Source organism: Chelonoidis abingdonii, chromosome 2 (assembly GCF_003597395.2).
Source record: "Chelonoidis abingdonii isolate Lonesome George chromosome 2, CheloAbing_2.0, whole genome shotgun sequence".
Classification (NCBI taxonomy): Eukaryota; Metazoa; Chordata; order Testudines; family Testudinidae; genus Chelonoidis; species Chelonoidis abingdonii.
Genome location: NC_133770.1, coordinates 273,024,351 through 273,041,472, shown reverse-complemented (window position 1 = coordinate 273,041,472; position 17,122 = coordinate 273,024,351). Strand labels below are relative to the sequence as shown.

Sequence of the window (17,122 nt, the reverse complement as noted above, 5' to 3'; positions counted from 1 at the left end):
CAAATTCTGACATATAGAATGTTTCATTCTTCTTCGAGTGCTTGCTCATATCAGTTCCAATTATGTGTGCATGTGCTGCGTGCACGATCGTCAGAAGATTTTTACCCTAGCAACGCTCAGTGGGTCAGCTGGGTCACCCCTTGGAGTGGCGCCGTTATGGCGCTGGATATATACCCCTGCCGGCCCATCGGCAACCCGTGACTGTCATTGGAACTGTGGAGCGTGGTTTAGCTGATCTCCACTTCCCTAGCCTTCCTCATAGTTTCTCTGTAGTTAGTTGTTGATAGTTCAGTAGTTTACAGTTATAGTTAGTCTTTAGTCGTTTGTGTATAGTTAGCGTATATAGTTGTTGGGGGATTGGGGCTTATCCCCTTTTCTCCACCCCAGTGCCGGGCTCATGCCTAGGTCACCGGGTTTCAAACCGTGCTCGGCGTGCCAAAAGCCGATGCCAATGGGAAATCCCCATGACTCCTGCCTTAAGTGTATCGGGGAATCCCACCTCCCTGATAAATGCCGCATTTGTAAGGCCTTTAAGCCTAGGACAAAGAAGGAGTGGGACTTTCGTTTGAAGCAGCTCCTGACGGAAGCAGCACTTAGTCCAGCGCCCTCAGTACCGAGCGCTGAACAAACTTCATCAGTCCGAAACACTCCTTCTGCTTCAGAGCGCTCCGGTACTGCGAAAGAGTCCCGGCAACAGCCCACTCTGGCACCAATGACATCACAGCGCCGCTCCTTATCTCTGTGGCCCAGGAAACAGCACAAGACTCCTGCTGCCTTGGCACCATCCGTACCTCAGTCAGAGCAACTGCCCAGGTCGGATCGCTCGGCTAAGTCATCCGATGTGGCACCTCTGGTCCCGGCACTATCAATTCTGGTCCCGCAAGGGCCATCGAGTCTGGTGCCCCAAAGCTCCCCGGTGCACACCTTGGTTGAGCTCGGTTTCCTGTCCACTCCGGAGACTTTCTCCACCACGCGTGAACTTATTGCGCTGACGGAGCCCGGACTGCCTCAACCCTCAGCACCACCGGTGCGGGTCATACAATCCATAGGCAAGCCTGCCTTGATGAGGCCACCCTCAGTGGGAGTCGCTGAGAGGCATCGATCCAGCTCTCGGTCCCATCAACTGTTCCGGTCTCACCGCCGATCCCGGTTCCGGCGCCTCTCGCAGTCCCGGCACCGCTCTCCATGGTGGTACTAGTCGCACTCGCAGCACCACTCAGCCTCCTGTTCACCTGCACGGTATTTCTGGTACTGATCCTCCCTCAGTCTCCGGTCCTGGCACCACTCCTCCCTCAGCCATTCTCAGCAAAGGAGATCGAGATCCAGGTCGTCCTCCCGGCACCGTTACAGTCGTAGATCCCGGTCCCAATCACGGTACCGACAGAGATCCCAGTACCACTCCCTGGTGCTGCCTCGCGACCTGTCAGCTCGGGACACGGCATCCACTCAAGGACTCTCAGCCCCTCCTTGGCCTTTGAGACACACTTCAGTGTCATTTCAGGCCAGTAGCAGGTATTACGTTCAGGGTCGTGACTCGGAGACAGCCAGCCACACCTTTGCGGAGAGTCAAGGTCATGAACAGGGTCCCCCTCAGTGGTCCTTCCGGACACCTTGGGCGTACCATCAGGCCCAAGGTGTTCTCTCAGCTGCACCACAGTCAGCCCCCTCAGAGCACAACGTATCAGAGGCAACTGTAAGCCGACCCCCTCCATGGGCATGGATGATGCTGCTGTGCCTCCGGCGGACACGCAGGCCCCAACTGTGCCTGATGCCAGTCTTCAAGACCCTTACCAGCAGGAGCCCCTGCAGGACCCTCTCGTCCCTGGCCTTTCCTCCTCCTCCTCCTCCTCACGCGATGAGGCCGTGGCAGACACATCCTCCTCTGGCCCTTCCCCAATTGACCTGAGGGCTCATCAAGACTTTCTGCGACAGGTGGCGCAGAATATGAATTTACAGGCGGAGGAGGTCCCTGAGATAGAGGACCCAGTGGCAGACATTTTATCGGCAGACATCCCTACCAGAGTGGCCCTGCCATTTATCCGCATTATCCAAGCTAATGTGGATACAATCTGGCAATCTCCAGCCTCTATTCGTCCCATGGCCAGAGGGGTAGAGAGGAAGTAAATGGTGCCTTCCAAGGGGTACAAATACCTGTATGTGCACCCCCATCCTTGCTCCCTGGTGGTGCAATCCGTGAACGAGAGGGAACATCATGGCCAACAAGTCCAAGGCGGCTAGGCGCCTGGACTTGTTTGGTGGCAAAATTTACTCTGCTGGGGGCCTCCAACTTAGGGTGGCAAACCAGCAAGCTCTCCTAAGCCAGTATAACTACAAAACATGGACCTCCATGTGGAAGTTCACAGAGCTTATTCCCCAGGATTCCTGCCAAGAATTTGCGGCCCTGCTGGAAGAGGGGAAGAAGATACCGAGAACCTCCCTCCAAGCTTCTTTGGATGCAGCAGATTCTGCGGCCATAACTCTGGCTTCAGGAGTGGCGATGAGATGCATCTCCTGGCTCCAGGTATCAGGCCTTCCACCTGAGCTGCAGCAGACTATACAGGACTTGCCCTTTGAAGGCCAGGGTCTATTTTCTGAGAAAACTGACCCTAGGCTTCAAAGCCTAAAGGACAATAGGATAATTATGCACTCCCAGGGGATGCATACCCCAGTGACCCAGAGCAGACCCTTCCGCCCCCAGCCTCAGCATATCTACCCCCTCCAGGCCACAACAGGACTTCGGGAGAAGACATGGCCGGGGTAATCACAGGAGGCAGTCTGGTTCCCAAGGGGGTCAGAATCAGGGCCCCCCTAAACCACTGCCGGGGCCCAAACAAAACTTTTGAAGGGGCGCCCGAGGACAGCGCACCAGCCTCTTTCCCGGATCCTTCTCCACCCTTCCACAACCGTCTCTCCTTTTTTCCTCCTTGCGTGGTCCCAACTGACCTCAGATTGTTGGGTTCTGTGCATGGTGGAACTGGGATATCACCTTCAGTTTTTTTCGCCCCCTTCTTCCTACTCTCCCTTCCCGTCCCTCTTCAGGGACCCCTCTCATGAGCAGTTCCTCTTACAAGAGGTTCAGACACTCCTAACTATCGGAGCTATAGAGGAGGTACCAAAAGACATGAGAGGCAAGGGGTTTTGTTCCCACTACTTCCTAATCCCCAAAGCAAAGGGAGGTCTAAGACCGATCCTAGACCTGTGAGGACTCAGCAAATTCATGATAAAGTTGAAGTTCCGCATGGTATCCCTGGGGACCATTATCCCATCCTTGGACCCATGGGACTGGTACGCCGCCCTTGATATGAAGGAGGCATATTTCCACATCGCGATTTACTCACCACACAGATGGTACCTTTGTTTTGTGGTCAATCAGCAGCACTTTCAATTCACAGACCTTCCATTCAGCCTCTCTATGTCCCCACGAGTTTTTATGAAATGTACGGCCGTCGTCACAGCCTCCCTCCATCGTCGTCAAGTACACATCTTCCCATACCTCGATGATTGGCTCATTTGAAGGACCTCAGAGCTGCAAGTGTGGCATCATATGAGTATCATCAAAGATCTCTTCAGACAAATAGGCCTGATGATCAACATTGAGAATTCCACTCTGGTACCCACACAGAGAATAGACTTCATTGGAGTGATCCTGGACTCCAATCTCGCCAAAGTCTGCCTATCACAGTCCTGGTTTCAGGTGATGGCAGCAATAATTCAAGGCCTTCGCAACTTCCCGACGGTGTTGGCTTGCACTTGTCTCGCTCTGCTAGGTCTCATGGCCACCTGCACCTTTGTGACCAAACATACCAGACTACGCCTCCGTCCACTTCAAACTTGGCTTGCCTCAGTATACCGGCCAGGCCGCGACAGCCTGGACATGATCCTCACTGTTCCCAAGGACATCTTAGGCTCCTTGGCCTGGTGGCTGACTCCCACCCTGGTCTGTACAGGGATGCCATTCCACCCACTGCAACCTTTGATGGCCCTGACCATGGACACGTCATCTCTGGGTTGGGGTGCCCACCTCGAGGGTCTCCATACACAAAGCCTCTGGATGGCACAAGAACTGACCCTGCACATTAATGTCTGGGAGCTGAGGGCAGTTTGTCTAGCGTGCCAGGTGTTTCGAGAGCATCTCCAGGGCCGTTGTGTTACAGTGTTCATGGACAACACAACGACTATGTTTTACATAAACAATCAGGGTGGAGCATGCTCCTCCCTCCTTTGTCAGGAAGCCATTCACCTCTGGGAGTTTTGTATAGCCCATTCCATCGATCTGGTAGCGTCCTTTCTCCCAGGGACTCAGAACACCCTGGCAGATCACCTCAGCAGATCCTTCCTGACTCATGAGGTGGTTGATTTCTCCGGACGTCATCCATTCTGTTTTCCCGAAGTGGGGCTTTCCCCACATAGACCTCTTCACCTCTCGTGAGAATTGGAAATGCCACATGTTCTGCTCCTTCCAGGGATGCTCCTCAGGCTCACTCTCGGACCCATTCCTGATATTGTGGAAAGACCATCTCCTCTACGCCTTTCCACCATTCCCGCTGGTCCTACTCAAGCTCCACAGAGACAAGGCCCATCTGATTCTGATCGCTCCAGCGTGTCTGAGACAACACTGGTACACCACATTGTTCAAACTGTCGGTGACTGACCCAATTCCCCTACCCCTCTGGCCGGCTCTCATTACACAAGACCACGGCAGGCTTCACCACCCAGACCTGCAGTCCCTTCACCTCGCAGCATGGATACTGCGTGATTAAGCCCGTCCGAGTTACATTGCTCCACCTCCGTCCAGCAGTTGCTCCTGGGTAGTCGGAAGCCTTCCACTAGGTCGACATACCTGGCCAAGTGGAAACGTTTCTCCTGCTGGTGCGCTCAGCATAATACTGTCCCCACACAGGCACCAGTTCCTACTGTCCTGGAATATCTCTGGTCCCTGAAACAGCACGGCCTAGCGATCTCGTCCATAAAGATACACCTGGTGGCCATCTCTGCCTTCCATCCAGGAGAGAGTGGGCGCTCTGTCTTTTTGGACCCCATGGTTTCCAGGTTCCTCCAGGGCCTGGAGCGCTTGTATCCGCAGGTTCGACGTCTGTCCCCGACGTGGGACCTCAATCTGGTTATATCCAGGCTCATGGGTGCCCCCTTTGAGCCACTAGCCACTTGCTCACTGCTGTGCCTCTCCTGGAAGACAGCCTTCCTCATCGCCATTACATCAGCAAGGCGAGTGTCCGAGCTTCGGACCTTCACAGCGGATCCCCCATATACAGTTTTTCATAAGGACAAGGTATAGCTGCGACCCCACCCCGCCTTCCTCGCTAAGGTGGTGTCTGCCTTCCACGTCAATCAGGACATCTTCCTCCTAGTCTTCTTCCTGAAACCACATTCCCCACGCCGGGAGCAACAGTTGTATTCCCTGAACATTCGTAGGGCTCTCGCCTTTTACATTGAAAGAACAAAGCCCTTTCAAAAGACACCTCAACTCTTCGTAGCGGTGGCAGACCGGATGAAGGGCCTTCTGGTCTCCTTGCAGCAAATTTTATCTTGGGTGATGTCTTGCATCTGTGCCTGTTATGACTTGGCTCACGTTCCAACTAGCCAGCTCACCATCCATTCTACTCGGTCTCAAGCTTCATCTGCCACCTTCCTGGCCCACGTAGCCATCCAGGAGATATGTTGGGCAGCTACCTGGTCATCTGTGCACACCTTCACATCACACTATGCATTGGTGCAACAGTCCAGAGATGACACAGCATTTGGTTCAACAGTGTCGCATTCTGCGACATCTCACTCCAACCCCATTGCCTAGGTAAGGCTTGAGACTCACCTGATTGGAACCGATATGAGCAAGCACTCAAAGAAGAAAAGATGGTTACTCACCTTTGTAACTGTTGTTCTTCGAGATGTGTTGCTCATATCCATTCCAAACCCGCCGTCCTTCCCCTCTGTCGGAGTAGCTGGCAAGAAGGAACTGAAGGGCTGATGGGCCGGTAGGGGTATATATCCGGTGCCATAACAGCGTCACTCCAGGGGCGACCCAACCGACCCGAGTGTTGCTAGGATAAAAATCTTCCTACAATCGTGCATGTGGTGTGCGCACACCTAATTGGAATGGATTGAGCAACACATCTCGAAGAACAACAGTTACGTAGGTGAGTAACCGTCTTTTACTGTCTGAATTCCCTGTGTAGGTAATGGTTCAGTAGCTATCAGATTAATTTAGTGTTTTAGGGCTGTTCTGCTTGAGTCATCTTGTCTTTTTGCTTTATAATGGTAACTCTTTTAACAAGTTTTTATTCTGTTCCCCAGTTCTGGACACTGTGCAGTGGCTTCTTTATTTTTAGATAAAATCTATTTGAATCTTTTAAGCCTTTTAAAGTTGATCTTCTGTGTGTACTATTTTCAGGTTTATTCATTTCCTTTTCCAGAGTAGTATTTCGTCACCCACCTCCTATTAACTACCTTCATCACTTCTCACGCTGTCTGTGATATAGTGCAATACTGTTGGGTTTTTTTTTAATTTCCCCATCCTATTTATATTTACAAGATAAATATACGTTAGCAGAGGAACATTTAATTTCCAATCTCATGTAGCCAGCTGAGACTGACTACTACATGACCCCGACTTCTGTAAAAGTATGACTCTTAATTATATCTTCTGAGATACATTCATATACTGGTTTTGGGTCAATATCTTCAAAATCATATAATTTTAACTGAAATCTCCGCTTCTCTCACCCATCTATAAGTCTAGATTTTCATGACCTCACTATTAGAGTGGTTTGTCCCTTCATATCCATGATACTACTAAGATCATCTTCCTGATCATTGTGACTGTCACCCACTTTTTGAGCCACCTTCACTAGCTTCTTCTCTTCCATTGCCTAACCTGCAAGTTTCTTGTCCTTATCAACAAGGTCGTTACCAGCAGAGATCCTCCCTTCACTTTCACTCTTGCATGTCACTGAATTGTCTGCTGCCACCTCCACTCACCATGCAGCCTTCATCGCCTGTTTATTCTCCTCTTCCAAAAGCACCTTCACACTTTCTGCCATGCTACTCCTTATGCATGGAAGGCCTTTCCTGAACTAGTCCATCAAGCTATTATCCTGCTGTCATGAGTTTCTCTGAGTTGCTTGTCTAGGTTTATCTATCATCATTGATATTATTATTATTTTATGTTTAATTATGGCCCAGGAGCTCCTGGTTGCTGTGACTCCAGAGTATTTCATGATGTCCAGGTGTGCTGTTGCAGGGATTCCCTCATTGTAGCACCCCCTTTAGTCCTTGTGGTGCCTTTAAAGGCCAGATCTTGCAAGGCGCTGAATGCTCTGAACTCTCTTTCACTGCAACAGGAGTTCAGAGCATTCAGACCTTGGCAGAATCAGGTGTAGATTTATAAGAGGTGAGTCAAACGAGCAGATTGAGTGAGCTCTTCTCCCCTGCTCTAGCCTCTTTGTACTGAGTAAAAGGCTCAGAGCAATGTAAAGGAGCCCTAAAAGCAGGGGTGGCTCCAGGCCACAGTACGCCAAGCACGTGCTTGGAGCGGCAAGCTGCGGGGGGCACTCTGCCGGCACCGTGAGGGCAGCAGGCTGGCTGCCTTCAGGGGCTTGCCTGTGGAGGGTCCGCTGGTGCCGCGGCTTCAGAGGACCTCCCACAGGCACGGGACCAGCGGACCCTCCGCAGGCAAACCGCCAGAGGCAGCCTGCCTGCCGTGCTTGGAGCGACAAAATCCCTAGAGCCGTCCCTGCCTAAAGGCCCAATATCTGGCCATGGAGGATTCCCCCAGTGCAGGAACTATGGAAGACAGCTGTAAGGCTGCCTCCTGAGGACCCTCTCATAAGTTCTGGCATGCTGGGGGCAGGGCTGGAGACTGGAGGGGCATGCCAGGGGCAAGGCCTTAGCATGCAGTTGTGAAGATTTCAGGCCACACTGTGGCTCATCAGGCAGCCCTGGGAAGCTGCCATAAATTAGATGGGGGACTGTAATTATGCTGGGGGCCACTCCAGCATAGAATCACACAGCATCTCATCCATTGTATAGAGGATCCTGTATACCATATCCAGGTAAGCTAGGATCCCATTATATGGAAGCAAGAATATTTTTTAAAGAAAATTTTGTTTAGAAGAATGAATGAGTGATGATGTAAATGGTGTCTGATTTGTAAAATTAACAAATGCAGCTTGCTATTTTTTTCACTATAAAAGGTATTCTGTACCATACAGTGTTCAATCAAAAATAGCAAATACTGACATGAAAAAACTTAATGATACAAGTGAGCAACTATGCAAAGATGAGAAAATATTTTACATTTTTACAAAGGCAACAAATATTTTATAAAACATACCAGAATGTGTATTATAACTAAAGATTACTCCCCTACCTTGCTATTGTTGAATATGGGGGGTGGGAAATAAAAAGTTTGCAAAACTGGTGGTACAATAATAATGAATGTATTGAGATACAACATAACCAGTTTGAAATAGAAGGTTTATTATGTGTAAAAGTGCAGAGGTGGAAAGTACATAGTGGGTTACATGTTCAGTATTTTAACATTTTGATTGACCCAAAGAGTGCAATTATTTTAGGCCCTGTTTAAAGAAGATACTTGAGCATGTATATAATTATAAGCAGACAATTAGTTATTTTAAGTCAGTGGGCTGCTTACATGCTTAAATACCTTGCTGCATTTGAGTTATATAATGTGCCATTATTATTACTGTTGCTGTTAAATAGTTATGTTATGCTGGGCACCCAGAAGCCCCAGTTAGGATCAGGATTTCATTATTTTAGGCATTGTGCAACACATAGAAAGAATTAGTTTCTTTCCTGCATAGTTTATAATCTAAGAACATAGTTTTTGTTAATCAAGGCTAATGAAATTAATATGAAATATATGATCTTGAGTAATAAAAAATTAAACAAGTTTTAGACAACTACTGTGGTATATAATTCTTTATTTAAAAAGAATACTATATATATTACCAAAAAGAAATGACAACAAAAATATAGTGGATACCATTTGGAAATAGACATTTAATCCATTATGTTTACTTTCACATCAGTGTGTTATAAGCTCCACAGGGCATGAACTATTTTTTTGTTCTGTAGTAGTGAGGAGAACATAACTGAGGCTCCTAGGTGCTATGATAATATAAATAATAATTTATAATTTGGAATAATTGTGGTATATCCAATAAATAGTATAGAAAATATCACATAAACATGGTATACTTTATTTTCTGTCATATATGTTTTCCTGGAAATTGAAATAAAGCAAAAACCTGTCAATATCTCAATATTTTTTTTAATTAAAAAAAAATATAGGAATCACTGTCTTCCTGCTTTTCAACTTCTACAGAGTTCTGCTCTGCCCTCATCCCACATCTTCTGGGGATATTGTGCTCTTTTGTATTTCTCAAATAAAAATGTAAAAACTCTTTTAGACCCAAATCATATAAGTATTTACATATTTGAGTAGCTTTATGTATGTCGGTAGTCACATTCGGTTAGTGGAGCTGCTCACATATATAAAAATATTTTGTGACGTTGTGGGCTAAGTTTCATCCCAATTTTTTTTACCTCTGAAAACAGAGGTAACGTGGGGAAGAGGAGAAGGAGATGATACTCTTCCAAACTCCTCCCACAAAATAAGGTGCACCCATGTGAGTTGCTAAAATGTGATGGCACTCATAGTAAATTGTGAGGATATTCAGAATATGATACAGCCTAACACTTGGCTCCTCCTCAAGGGGCTGTTAGTATGCCCATGGGCTTTGCTAGTGTCTTTGATATTGTCTCCTTGACTGGGGGATGAGGGGAGGGAGGGAAATAAGTGGTGGTATTTTCCAAACACCACCCACCTGTAGAACCAAAACAAAATGTCACTTACAATACATTGTGTTGATCTGTGATTCTCCCACGTCTTTCTTACATCAGGAATGGAGTTGTTAACAATGTTGACGTTAAAAAATGTCATTACTGGATATTTGACTTAATGTCTCACTGAGGTGAATGGGGCAGCTTACATCACTGAGTTATTGTTCCAGGCTCTCTGCAGCCTCACAGGGATGTTTCTATGTGGCTTAAATTTAGTCACATTTTTTAGTTGTTCTTCACAAACAGCTAGAGACTTTTTTTTTAAATTAAATCTCTGATTCTAGAGAACAAGATAGTGGTTTCAGAATACTATATTAGGTCCAAGCTGGCTGTTTTTGACTTCTGTTTTCTTTGTTTAATGGAAACAAGAAGGGACCTTTACCTTTAAGAGCAAAAACACAATCACAATATGTTTACAGGTTGTGTTGATTTCTTCAACATCTTTTTTTTGAGTCAGCTTTCCATTGTTTGGTTCCTGTTTCCTTCTCTGCAAAGTCTGAAGCACCAAAGGTTACCTCCATATATAAAAAACAAGCAAGCAGTATCCTTTTGAAGCCAATATTAACATCATTTCATGAATAATAGCAGTCACAGATGTCCCCAAAGTTGCTTTTTTAGTTTTCTCCTGTTCTCTTCCATTATGTTAAAAAATGTCTGCCAGACTAAACAATAAGTGATTTTTTGTGTCCATTTTGGAATCCTGTTGCCTCATAGTCATAATGTTCCCTGCATCTGTGACACCTGATACGATTTTGGTAAAGAAAGAAGAGTATTCATTATTTGTAAAACGTACCTCAGTATATGCTTTTTTCCTCGCTCTGATTTTAGCTTGGGAGCAACCGTACAATTCTCCTGTGATGAAGACTATGTGTTGCAGGGGGCAAAAAGTATCACCTGTCAGAGAATAGCTGAAGTGTTTGCTGCATGGAGTGATCATAGACCCGTGTGTAAAGGTAAAGACACATTCTTAAACTATTATCATGGTTTGTCGGGTTTTCACAATTACTCTTTTGCATTATTTTACATTTGAAATGATGTCACACTGAAATAATGTCACATTGTTTTTTCTTTTTTTAAATATATATATCAATGTTTTCTCTCCGCTTTTCCTTATTTCTTTAATCAGTGATCCTTTTTTGTTTAAAATGCATGTGGTGTTACATTTGTTTACCATTTCTGACAAATACAACTGGTTTTCATTGGAGGCTTCCTACCATAAATGAGAGCCTAATGGAGACATTCACTTCAGTAAATAAATAAAACAGATGACTGTTCAGTGACCTATGATACAAATTTCATGTTTCAAATTTGTGATTATTGTGTATGCAATCACTAGTTCATAATGAATGTCCCATATTTCAAAACTGTACTGCTTGAATGGTTGAAATCCATCATGAAGATTGACCTTTGAGTCAACTCTAATGGAAAAGTTAAATGTTAAGATTTCAATTTTTTTGGTGCTCAGCAACCCACGATGAAAGAATGCTCCAAATTTCAGTATTCTAGGCCAATGGGAACATGAATGTTAATTGTGTCACTTTGCCATACTCTATATGATATATGTTATATTATATAATATTATTTCATAACTTGACAAAATTAAGAAGAATAGCTTCGAACAAGATGAAAGGACTTTGGATGAGGTACTGAATTTTGTCACTATATCCATGGGCTGGAAAGCCTGGGGATGAGAGAGAGAGAGAGAGAGAGTGTGTGTTGGAGGGAGAGAGAGAGGAGAGCGCGCAAGCAAGCAAACAAACAAACAAACAAGCAGGGCCAGGAACTGAACTCCGACCAAAGAGAGCTTGGGGACTGACAGCTTCAGGTGGAGCAGGTTGACAGAGAAAGATCTCTGTGTGTAGCTGAAGAACTGGAGCTAAGTATGGCCTGTTGAATTATGATTTTTAGACTTTCTGTTGAGGCTTATTTGAACAATTGTTTGAATTATTTTGTGATTAAGCGCTCTGAGGTTTGTGTGAATTTTTACTGATATTAAACCAGCCCTAGAAAGAGGGTGTTGTGAGTTGTAACAGAGGCGGTCTGGAGTATTTGAGTCCCACAAAATGGGGCTCATAGATGCCTGTATTGTCGCACCTAACCACAAGGGGCTGTTCAGTAAGTAGCTACACCATTACAGTCACTGTACTAGAATGTCAACTGTATATTGTCACTGTCATTTATTTTTTCACTTAAAAAATTCTATTAACATGTAGCAAAACATTATCAACAGTAATGTATACCTATAACACTAAGATACATGCATGCCATTCAGGAAATTCTGAAAGGCATTACCAACTAGCTTTTTTGTTTTTTCAATCAGATGTCCTTCAGCCACCTGCTAACTGTCAGTAAAAACATTTCTTTGCATTTCTCTGTGCAGTATGCCTTTAGAAGTGTAGCAGTAAATTTCTGTATAAATTAGTATAAAGGAAAACCAATATCTGGGATTTATCCTTGAGAATTTCTACAAATGTAACTACAGTGAAGAATGCATTGTGCAATCATAAACATTTGAATAATAATGTAAAATAAAAAGGAAGCTTAACAACCAAGCTAAAAAAAAAAGATAAAAAAAGTTTATATCCATGGGGAAAGCTAGAGATGCTGATTGTCTTTGTACATATATGTATAGGTACCATGTTAACTAAATATCTCACAAGACCAATTAATTTAAGGGTAAAATGTGTAACTGATAACTGAAGAGTGTCATTTACATCTTTGTGCTTGCCTACTTAGTAAAAGTAGTACATGCTTTTTGCAGAGCAGATGATACATATTAAGCAAGTTATTAGCAGTTAATATAGTGACATATGGTGAAAAGACAAATAGACAGATAATATAGATATAGCAGTTTTTCATACAGCACATGCTTTATAGTGTTCGTTAGTTTCATTAAAAGTACCTTTGACACAAATTTGGTTTATTTTGTGGATTGATTAGCAGTTTTTGTTATACTGTTGAATTGAATAAAGTCTTCAGATTATAAACTAAGTTTTTTCTACACATTAATAATAATTGGCTCTTTGAAGGTGAAGTGTAAAACAAATATTTTAGAGGGATCACAGTTAGCACAAATACCATTTTGATAATAAGGGGGCGATGGGAGCAACTGCAGAAATATATGTACACCTCTTTCGTAAATATACATTTGTGTGCACAAGCAAGCATTTGGACAAACAAAGCAAGCAATTGTGCATATATTCCAGTTTGTGCAATAAATAGATTTTTTCATGTTTCAGTGAAGGGTTCTGTAGGTGCAGCAGGTACAGTTATATTTTAAAAGATGCATCTGTTGCTCTCCTTTAAAATTTCAACTGAATGGTTTTTCAGTGTCATGTTTGATGTCCTCCCTAGATATCATCTTTTATAGCTCTTTTTGTTAATTTACATAAATTATTATACATTTGCAAAACCAATTGAAAGTACACTTTTGAAAAACTTGCAATTTGAATATTAACAATTAGTTAAATTTATGTTCTGGGATAGCTCTGAAAAATTTTAAACTAAAAATTTCCAATTCCATTAGATTCATTTGATTCAACAACATAAATCCTTCTGACTAGTTCTCATATGAGTGGCTGAGTATAAATCTGCCTGATAAAAATGGAAGTTTTAGCTTACTTTAGAAGTTATCAGAAATACCAGCTGGAACTGGCATAGGATCATATTTGTTAAAGTAAAAGTTAGAATGAGTCTGAAGCATTTCTGCAGGAGAAGTAAAACTAGGTACTCTGAAGAGAGAAAAAAACTGATACATCACTTAAAATATAGACAAACACATACTGCTGTAGATTATGCATTTCCTTTAACCCTTAAGAAAAGGACTAATTTTCAGACTAATGTTTCCTGGTAGGACAGACTAATTTCTGAACCCGCTGGTCTCTGGCAGACACTATAAAGGAAGAGGCAGAGTTATGCTGGAAGTCTTATTTCAGCTGGCCCTGCCTTGTCCCTACTGACAATTATCTCTGCTTTTTGGCCTACATTTCCAATGAGTCCCACCATCTTTCACCAATATATCCAAAAGGCTGGTTGGCAGTGATGAAATAGTGGAGGGGAGTAGGAGGCACTCTCCCTGCTGCATTTCTGAAGGCACTTTGAATGCTCACAAGCTAGGAGGATAGCAAGACATTTTTGGAGGGAGAAGGGAGTGCAAGGGTGGAGCTGGAAGCAAACCTCGACTTTGTGTATGTGGAAAGAGGTGGGGTTCACTGAAGTGAGCAGTTTCTAAGGGTACATTGCTTATCCTTCACACCCAGGAGAATATGAGATACTCATCCTTTCGATGCTATGGATTAAGTTATATATAGAAATTGGAAAGATTTAGAGTAAAGACCAAATTAGAACACTGGATGTGAATGTAAACTCTCCAAACTTTGGGAAACCGATCCAATTTTTTGACAATACCCCAAATCTAATTTTAACATAGAATATTCTGCTCTTGTACATTAAAAAAAAAAAAAGGAGAAGCTGCACTATTGTAATGAGATACTGCCCTTACATTGTGTGAGATATGTCATACCTTTTCATCCCATCCGAAATCTTGTTTGGTAGCTCCACACAGAGTACACTGGAAGTCATAAAAATATCAGTTGCTGTGTTGAGGTTCAAATCTGAAAGAAATGCTTGTAAACATCCAGCATGGCACAAGGAAATGAAATAATTTGACAATCTGTATCCTGGGGGATTCCAGGAGAAGTTAGGGATCAATGAATACCTCCAAACTGTGCACCTCTTTGACACCTGATTTCAACAAATTCTCTTCAGAACAGATCAGAAACCATAACTGTCACACCCTCAAGATCATTCCCCAGTGTATTTTCATCATCTGCCCTTTATCTGCATTGAGAGTTTGTCATCGTGGCCAAACCCAAGCCCTCGCTGTGGCCAGACATTGGGAAAGCACTGACACCACACCTTTTGAGTTTGATGAAGATACTGGTGACACTGCAGCTCATATAAGGATGCTAGTTCCCTTATAATCTAAAAAAAATGTTGACTAGAAAGATGACTGAACAAGAGCCTTGCTTAAGCCTGCATGATTGCTTTCTCAGGCAGATATGTAAACCACCCTCTGGAATCTGAGAAAGGACAACTCAGGTCATTATATAGAAAAATCCTCCAGTGCAGAAAGGAACTGCAAACAAGATAACTGTGACAAAAGGGCCTCACCACAACACAGTAGTTGGTGAGATGGCCAGTGCCAGGCACTGGATTCTTGAATAAAATTTTAATGAATGTTCTTTTGGGAAAAGCTTGCTTGTTTTTATATATTGTCTTGGTCTAGCAGTGGTTGATGCTGGTTGATAAACTATTTTGTGTTTATTTTCTTCTGTTTTCTTCTAGGACATTAACAGATTGATCCCGTAAATTTGACCTGGTGTTTGAGTAAATGACATAAGTGACAAGAAACTTGTTGTTGTTGTTTTTTTATAAGCAATTTTATTTTCAGTTCAAGAATTCTTCCAGATTAATATGTTTTGTAATATTTGAACCATTTTTTGAGTAGAGGCTCTACTTAGGTTTTGACAGTCTCTTTCTGACTGTTCCTAGGAATTTAGGGTTAAAAGTGAGAGACATTAAAAAGTGATTTTCCCCTTTATTTGGTATCTGATTAGGTTTTTTTGGCCCAGATCCTCAAAGATATTTAGGAACCTAACTCCCAATGGGAATTTGAGGATCTGGGCATTTGTTCTTTGTTGTTTATGTTGTTTTGCATCCCTTTCTGGTACATATATAGATAATTTTACATCTACTTTGTTTCATTAGTAGTTACAGAATATTCCTAATGGAGAGCAAAATTTTGAGCTAGAAGAAAAGTTCTTAAATGTGGTCTGTGCTAATTTTAGAAGATTTACACTTGACTCCAGAACAATCTAGCTGAAGTACAGGGGAGAAAATGCAGGCAGAATTTTGTTTTCTTTTTTAATTTATGAAATTATAAAAATGTGCTCCAGCACAGTAAAGTTCTTCATAAGTGTTTCAGCTTATATATTCATATTAATTTAGCAATTGTTCAGCCTTCCACTTTGATGAGACTCTACAAGAGCCATAACAATGTGTGCAAATAACCATGTAACTAATGTCTGATTTTTATTTACTGGTGATTTGTAGATGTTATAATGTTTCTTCTTCAGTATGTTAATTTATAAACCTTGTAACACTTTGCACACCAAAATAGGGATGGAGTTATGCTGTCTAAAAAAACAAAAAAAAAAACACTTTTTTTTTCTCACAGTGGCATTAGTGACTGTGTAGGTTAACATTTCATATTGGCACCAAAAGCATGAAAGGAATTAATATTTAGCTACACTATGATAATACAATATTGCTCTTGAACAAACTAAAGGAAAAAAAATTCAACCATAAGCTTTCCCTCAATACTGTATTTGCTAATTCTGTACTGCAGTTCACATGATATATTACAGTATACACTTTGTCACCCTATGCTGCAAGGGGGATGACCGTTTTAATCCTGTTTCTTTAGTTTGCTTGGAATGAAGTCACCACTTCTGATATTGGGCAGTTTATCTTTTTAAAAAAATTTATATACAGAAAGCTTGAAATTATTTGGTGAGGAATGCCTAGTAGATTGTAATTTATCTTATGTCCCTATAATAAAGCCATGTGATTCTGTACCTTGTTCTGCTAATGCAAAGTGATCTCCCAGTCAAGACATGTTAAGTAAACCAAGGTCCTCTTCCAACAAACCATTATCCATGTGAATAATTCTTACTCAAGCAAGTAGTCCTGTTAAGGTCAATGAGTCTATTTATGATATTAAGGAGTATGCATCTGAAGAAAGATTTCAATGTCATTCTCCCCAGAAAATATTCTCAAATCTGTGCTGACACAGGAACATGGGGATCACCGTATCATTTTAGACTAGTTGTCCATTTAGTCAAGTTGCTGACAATGACTTGTACCAAACGTTTCTCCTAACCTCAGGCAGTTAGTGGTTGTCCTATGCCCTGAGGGATGAGATTTTATATTTCTTATTAAACAAAAATGAAACTGTGAATGTTTTCATTATCCATGTGTAACGTTATTGATATAAAATGGGACCATGTAGAACATGGTTCGCAACCAAGGTCCTGTAGTGGCACCAAATCCTATGTAAAAGGGGGTCATATCAGGTGTCTAAGACCAGGTTATAGGTTACTGGTTATGATTATGCTGTCTGTATGTCTGTATCATTTTGTAGTTGAAGTTATGAATATTGGCTGTATACTGTCTATATTTC

General features: G+C 42.9%; 1 protein-coding gene across 4 annotated transcripts in view; it reads left to right on the top strand.

The window, feature by feature from the left end:
* Positions 1-17,122, top strand: part of CSMD3 (CUB and Sushi multiple domains 3) — a 1,318,842-nt gene that overhangs the window by 525,571 nt on the left and 776,149 nt on the right. For all 4 annotated transcript variants that reach the window (XM_075063193.1, XM_075063192.1, XM_075063195.1 and 1 more), the window contains one exon: positions 10,708-10,832. In XM_075063193.1, the coding sequence (XP_074919294.1) occupies positions 10,708-10,832 (125 nt within the window). The remainder of the gene's footprint in view (positions 1-10,707; positions 10,833-17,122) is intronic.